The sequence below is a fragment of the Apis dorsata genome, unplaced genomic scaffold (genome assembly GCF_000469605.1).
Source record: "Apis dorsata unplaced genomic scaffold, Apis dorsata 1.3 scaffold_577, whole genome shotgun sequence".
Lineage (NCBI taxonomy): Eukaryota > Metazoa > Arthropoda > Insecta > Hymenoptera > Apidae > Apis > Apis dorsata.
The window spans coordinates 390,703-398,290 of record NW_006263787.1 but is presented as its reverse complement, the minus strand read 5'-3'; the positions used below and the strand labels follow the sequence as shown (position 1 = coordinate 398,290).

The window sequence follows — 7,588 nt, the reverse complement described above, 5'->3', positions numbered from 1 at the left end:
TAACGGTGTCCGGTAACCGCGTCAGAGCCGGTGCTAGCGGTACTCGAAAGCGTTCCGTTACTCGACCGACAGATCCGCTAACGCGACTCTCGCGCTCTCTCCTTCCCTCCTCCGTGCACCGCTCCTTCTTCCCCTTTCTCTGTATACCCGCCGTGGGATGAGAAGCGTGCACGAAAAGCGGCGGCATATCGGCCCTCTCGGTGTATACAAACTCGCGACGAGTAATGGCCCTTCATTACGCGAACGACGCGAACAACCGTCTATATCCTCCTCGTCGCTTTGATTTATATAGAAGTATTTACATGTGGTCCATTTCGGATTGAGGATTGAGAATAAGAACAGATTTGTGTCGTTTTTTCCTTTTTTCTTATTCGTTGAAAGAGAGGTCTCTGTCGTGAAATAGTTAGAAAGAATTAGAGGCTAACTAATTAGAAATTTTTCTTTTTTTTGAATTTTGAAGGTTTGATTTATAGTGAGTACTTATTATAATGGATTCTGATCGATTTTGTAGATATTGAAAGTAAGGGTAGAGACAGATTTGTATCGTTTTTTATTTTTTATTAAGTAAAAGATACTAATTTGAAAGATATTTCTTTTCACACGTTTTCAAAACTCGTGATTTGCATTAAAATATAAAAAATTGAGTAAATTGTATTCTTATCTAATTAGTGGATTCGCTATCATTTAAAGAGAAACATTTTGATTATGTTAATTTTAACACAATATAAAAATATAATAAGTTAATCGTTCTTTTTAATATGCATAATTATCTTTTAAATTAATAATTAATATTTATGAATATATATATACATATGTATATATATATGATAATGAATATTATCTTAATTTATATAATTTAATGTATTTTTAGCCAATTAATTTAATTCAAATTTGATTACTTACAATGTTAAGAATATATCTCTCATATATCTTTCCAAAAATCTTCTTTTCTTTTCTTTTTATTTGTTTAACAGAGAAAATACCGCACATCAGATTTGAGCAACGTTTGAATGTTCGAAATATCCGAATGAAAACTTTCCACCAATTCGTTGTATCATTTTTTTCAATTTAAAAATGATTCAGCAACAAAAATCTATCTATCCATCGGTTAAACAACACCTTATGATCGTGTAATTTCCGAGCATAATTAATTGCGAATTTGCGAAATTGAATTTCTTCCATTTGAAATTTTACGTAACCGGAACGAGAAACTGCCTCACTTCACCCCCCCCAGAATCAATTACTCCGCGATCATTCGACCAGATCGGAATTAATTTCGTTAATTAAAACGTGACGCGATATCGCAGGAATTCCCTGGGAAACATTACACATCCGACATTGATCCGTTTCAGCTGGCTATGCGCCATGTAATGGTCCCTCGATACAGATATCGTTATGTCGAGAGTATCCCAAACTTTCGCTTATACATCATAATAAGTGTTTAATACCATTAAAATACGATCTTGACACTTGCGATAACGAGGAAGAGAAACTTCTATTGAACTTCTTTTTCTTTTTTTTTTCTTTTCTTTTTTTTTTTATGATCCGACAACTCGAGATGGTAAACAGTTTCTTTCATGTCAAAGTGGTTTCAGTAGAGAAGATTATAGATTTTTTTTTTATTGGTTCATTTTTATCGCGCATATCAGGACGAATTCAACGATGCTCACGAGCAATAAAGTTGCATCCTATATCTTTAGGAAAAAAAAAAATCGACCAAGGTCAAGTTGAGATAAATCAGAGATGAGATATAATCTTTGACTCGCTGCGTTCGTTAAATTTGCCAAAAATCGCCAATCCTGCTCCCTTCTTTTTCGATGATGTTTCATGTATCGATAAGAATAAGCATTTAAATCGCCATATTCCATTAGAGATTTTTCGATTAAAAAAACGTCGGTTTAATATTCGTTTTCCATGCTATCGTGCCAATTGAAAATGCATAAATAAAATAAAAGAGAGAGAGAATAATAAAAAAAGATGCGAAAAACGAGCATTATATCGATAATCAAAAAAATTGAAATTGAAATTCGGTGGAAAGCGAATCTAATTAGAGATGCCCATATATCTTAAATATAATCCCTACCGGATGATCTCGATCGTTTCCTATTCGTACCTGTGCCCGTGATCGGTGGAGACGCCAACTGCGAGCTGCTTATATCCGGCGGTTGTTGATTCTGTTGCGTTTGTTGCTGTTGTTGCGACTGTTGCTGCTGTTGCTGCGGGCTATTCGCGGCCACCTGCACGGTACCCGGGCTCGCCGCGCTTTCCGCCATTTTTCTTTTCTTTTTTCTCTTTATCTCTTTCTCCCCTTTTCAATTTCACGGTACCGTGTCTCTTTTTTTCCTTTCTTTTTTTTTTTTCTTCTTCTTCTTCCTCTTTTTTCAAATCTCCATGAACGACAACCGCGACATTTTTTCCACCGCTCGGGGAAATGAAAAACGCGATTCGAACGCGATCGGTCGTCACACTTTGCCCCGTTTCCGCTCCGAGGCTCGACGATTCGACGCGACGAGGCGAGTAGATGTCGGACGAATCGGATCAGACACGTTTTCGATATCGGTCCGCAGGTAGAAAAATTGTTGTCCCTGCCTCGCGTACCTGCGCACACCGCCTCTTTCTGCTCGATTAACGAATTTTTTCACACCGTTCGATCACAGAATGTTCTTCTCTCTCTCTCTCTCTTCTTTTTCCTTCTTCTTTTTCTTCTTTCTTTTTCTCCTATTTCTCATATATCTCGAGATATAATATTTCTCGTTTTACACGGGAAATGTCTCTTATTATTTTCGTTTATCCTCTTCATGGATACGCTCGATCTTGTTTCTTATTCCTATGCTTTTGATTCCTTCTTATTGCTGATCACTTTCCCTCTCTCTCTCTCTCTTTCTCTCTTATCGCGCCACCCCACACGTTTTACGATCAGGCTATTGTCAACGGCCTGAACCAGCACGTCGCGCTCTTACAAAGAGAAAATTCCTCGAAGGTTGCCACGTAATTCCGTTTCACGTCGGTGGACGTTGGCACGGCTTCGAATCGCGATCCGGATGCCATCTCTTCCGCGAACGAGATTAAAGATGCACTGTCAAGGGCCGCCAACTCCGTGTGTGCACCGTGTGATCCGATCGATCGTGATGTCGACCCGGTAAAAGTTCGACGGGGTTCGACGATTAGGTTGGTGAACGGTTGACTCCCGCTCGCGAGATCGAATCAGCGGCGAGACCGTTGCCAATGCATCGAGGATGCAAGGCATGGAGAGACCATCGTCGATCGATTTTTAGTACCTCTTCGAATTATAACGTCGAGATACGTCTTTGGATAAAAATTTCGACCGTTAATTAACGATTTTCCTCGGATCTCGAGATAAGGAATGTTTTGATCAAAATTTCGAATGGAGAGAAGAGTTCCTTTCTTCTTCCTCTTCTTCTTCTTCTTCTTCGAAATATCGTCGAATATATATATATATATATATATATATTTTTTCGATCACTTTTTCTTTTTCGAGTGTTGCTTTGTCCCCTTTTGAAAACGAAAGGGAACGGATGAAAATATATAGGACACGCCCAAGCGAAAAAACGGCGAAAAATCAGGGAAGCTTACGAGGTAACGATGTATATGTTTCTTCGTCGATCAGTCGAGAGAGGAGAAATAATCTCGAGGCACTGTTTATCGTATCGATCGCGGTAGCGTTGTCGACCTTCGTTACTTTCCGATGAGGAAGAGTTCGACCGTTTCACGATCTCTTTCGCGATAAGACGGGAGGGGAAGGAAAGTGGAAATAATTGGGTTATGAGATAAAAATTTGCGAAGAACGGGATTGCAGTAACGATTTCACGTACGAAATAATCGCGTGTCGGTATAATCAATTAGATAATCAGTCGAGAAAGGCATAAAATTTTTAGGCACTCTTCACCTTGTATCATCATCGATACCCTCAATCGATTTTGCTTAATCGAAACTAGAAGAAAATAAGAAAAAAAGATCGAGATTAATACATATATATATATATAAAACACTTATTATTATTATATAATAAGAAAAACGAATGAAAGTAAAAAAATTTCCAAACAGAGGGAAACAGAATTGAAAATATAATAAAAAGGAATTAAAGAGAGTTTCTCTAAATAGTTACGATTAGTTACGATCAGTCAGAAGTACCGAATTGAAAATATTATATTTTTAGGCACTCGTTTGTCGCTTTATATACGCGTGTGTTTATATTATATACGTATGTATGTATATATATATATATATAATATCGACCCTCTCGAACGTTACCCCTGTCACAGGGGTAAAACACGAAATGGAATTACGAATTGGCCGACGCGGCACGCCAACAAACGCAGGGCGGTAGAAAAACTGAAACAAGGGTGGCGTGGAAAGAAAAACGGGCAGGGAGGGGGAGGGTAGGAGTGGAGCGACGAGTCGATAGGTCAGTGGGTCTCGTTCAAAGAACGACTCTCTTCGATTCACCCGCGCTCGTTCGTACGCGCAGCCACGTCGCCCTCCTGCCTTCTAATACTTCACTTCCTCCACCTCGGTCGGTGTCCTCCGATCGACGACGATTTCGACTCGAAATTGGTAATTCGGCAATTTCGAAACGGTGTAAGTTGGTTCGAGGGAGGGGAGAAAGAAAATAAAGAAAAAAAAGAAAAAAAAAAGGAAACAGAAGAGGAAACTGGAAAAGAAAAATGCGCGGCGAGGTGGTGGGAGAGGTGGGGCACTCAGTCGATAGGTCAGTAGGTCTCGTTCAGAGAACTGTTCTTCGAGGGAGTTTCATCCAGTTCGCACTTTCAGTTTCAATGTCTCTGCCCCGTTAATCTGGATACACTAATTATCGACCCATACGAACGAGTCTCTAGGTCAGTTTCTTTTTTTCTTTTTTTTTCTTAGTCTCGTTTAAAACGTATTATATATGCGTCACTGGAGAAAGGGATATATATATACATATATATTTATATACACATGTATATACAAGACACAATTGAATCACAAGTTTTTAGAAATAAAAGAAACAAAAATAGAAAACACTTTGCACGACTGATCAGAACTGGTTATTCCGTGTTATCGATAGCTGGTCGATCGATTTGGCGAGGGTTCCGCTTGCTTGTAATTGTTTGTATGTATACAACATTTGATGACAGATCGTTGGACAGATTGGGCAGACAGATCGAACTGTTTGAGGTGGGTGATCCAAATCTCAAGGAACGAGGTTGCACGCGTTTATGCGCGACCTTCGCCACGACTAATTCGGTAGCTACGGTCTTCGGTCGATATTCCGTTAACAACCAGCCTCGTCGTTCAACACGACGTCGTGCAACGCAGCGAAACAATTCGATACCCGCGTTTCCCGTTCCTTCACATTTCGCCTCGTCCCGATTGTCCACCCTTCGATCGGTTTCCTTCATCGGACACACTCAACGCCCCACGAAACGAATTATCGTCACGTTCGAATCACGCTTGAATCACGTTACCAACGATATCACGTTCTCAGTTTCAATTTCGGTGTCTTTGGGGAAAAAAAAGAAAAGAAAAAAAAAGAACGCTGACACGAAATAAGATCTGTGTTGTGTCAAATCCGAAACGAGAGTTCAATCGTCGAGCAAGCTTAGCTTTTCCCTTGAATATTTGCACGACTGATCACTGGGTAAAATCATAACCGTACGTTCTAATAATATTCCCTCGATCCATCATCGTCCAATCATTCCTTGTCCGGATCCAAGGTATCAAGATTGGCGATCGAGTCCCATGATTTTCAAGATACGAGAAGCGTGTCGAAGATCTCGCCCCAGGACAGATTTTGGCCGCGACGATGACGATGTTGGAACGATGAGGAAACGAGTCGAGCCGCCACCAGGATCTCTCCACTCAACTTGGCCTCGTGGGCTTTACGTCATTGTCGTCTCCGTCATCCTGAACGCTCGTTGATACGTTGATACGATTCTGGAAGAAGCACACAACGATACCACGGAAACAACACACGTACGGGAACACGCGTCGCGGCAAGTTCGCGCGTCGATAGTGTCACGGACGGGATCACCCTCGATTCCTTCGAAAATAAGCTCGTGCTTGTGCCGTTTCGGAGCCGAACGTCTCGTTTCGGCTATGCACTTCACGGGGAACCAGTGGCTCGAGCTTAAAGCGACCGTCAGCAGATGGCGGCCAGTGTTGAGCCACCGTTTACTACCACCACCGCCACCACCACCACCACCACCACCACCCCGCCCGGGTAACACTGATCCACGCACAGTTTTCCCTCGTAGCTGATGATCGTGCCCTCTCGTCAACATACCCTGGACAACGGAGACGATCCTCGGTCACTGGCTGGACACCCGTTTTTCCCTCTCGCACCCGGTTCTCACCCCGGTGTTCCACGATCGATTTTATGGGATCACATCGCGGCGGACGGAAATTACCCGAAATATATATCGAAATGTTCTATCCCCCGAGGCCAGTGGAAGAGGTTGAGTTTCATTGGTTCAACGCGATTCAGGGATGATACGCGCACGCGCCACCACTGCGCGCTCTGGCTAGTATATTCGTTCGATCCGTTACCAGCCTGTATTCCTCGGTCAGATAGACCGTTCCAACGAACAGATAGGGTTATATTCTTAATCGTATGTTTATTTAATTCTTAATCATTCATGGTAAGGGCAATTTCGGGGCAATTTTCGCCGGATCTTTTATGTCTTTTGAGTGGGAAAATAATATTTTGGTAGTTGTATGGGGATGAGACGAAGATCGAGGGGAAAAGATGAGAAGGAAAGGATTGTCGATAGAGGAAGAATCGTGTCCCTTTAAGGTGAGGCTGATTATACGATAATATATATTTGGCTCGGTGATTTCTTTTTTCTCTCTCGTTTTTTCGTTCGATTTAGGTCGATATTTTTGACATTTTGACAGAAATCCTATTTTCGAATCCAAGATGGAAATTTTTAACCAATATGAGAATTCGTGCATAAACAATTCAACTTCCAATAAAATTATCAAGCAAAGTCAATTAATTATCAACATATATTAATAATAATCAACAAATAACAGATTAACTCAATTTATTTCCTAGTTTTCGTAGAAACCAAAGTTGAACTATTACAAATAAAAAAAATTAAGAAAAATCGGAGATCTTTCTTATCTTTCTTCGTCAAACTATAACATATAAATCATTGCTATGCATTCAATTTAATCTTTTCACAAAATGTTATTGATTTAAATTTGAACTCAATTAATAATTTAAAAATAAAAGATTAATTAGCATACAGACTGATTATTTATATTTTACATGCTTGGCTAAATTTACATGGCGTAAACAGCTCGTTACATCACACGACGAGACAAAATCCTTTTTTGCGTCATTTCGTTCCCAAATACTTATCTTCATTCTCGATGAAACTCAATCGAAGCAATTTCGAATCGAACGGGGCCCCTCCGTGACAATTTCGAAACAAGCCAAGGGGCCTTCAATACATCACCGGTTATAATTATTTGCACGTAAACGCGCGTGCAACGACACTCGTGTTCCGTGTTTCATCGTCTCTCCGCGCCATTGAATTTATCGCTACCGTTATACACCTTTCGACTGGATCCCCGCCTCTCG

At 40.7% G+C, this 7,588-nt stretch overlaps 2 protein-coding genes across 4 annotated transcripts in view; one reads left to right on the top strand and one right to left on the bottom strand.

Annotated features, from left to right (window-relative positions):
- LOC102674933 (histidine decarboxylase) overlaps positions 1-7,588 on the top strand; it is a 115,982-nt gene that overhangs the window by 69,841 nt on the left and 38,553 nt on the right. The window lies entirely within an intron of this gene.
- The window catches only part of LOC102676978 (probable nuclear hormone receptor HR3), a 121,816-nt gene that overhangs the window by 99,821 nt on the left and 14,407 nt on the right, over positions 1-7,588 (bottom strand). Inside the window, exon 1 of one of the 3 annotated variants that reach the window (XM_031513096.1) lies at positions 2,084-2,453. The exons of 1 other annotated variant lie outside the window; for it this stretch is intronic. In XM_031513096.1, coding sequence (XP_031368956.1) covers positions 2,084-2,273 — 190 coding nt within the window. In that variant the 5' untranslated portion in view covers positions 2,274-2,453. Of the gene's footprint in view, positions 1-2,083; positions 2,454-7,588 lie in introns of those variants that run through there. One more of the 3 variants, XM_006621070.2, reaches the window with a different exon arrangement.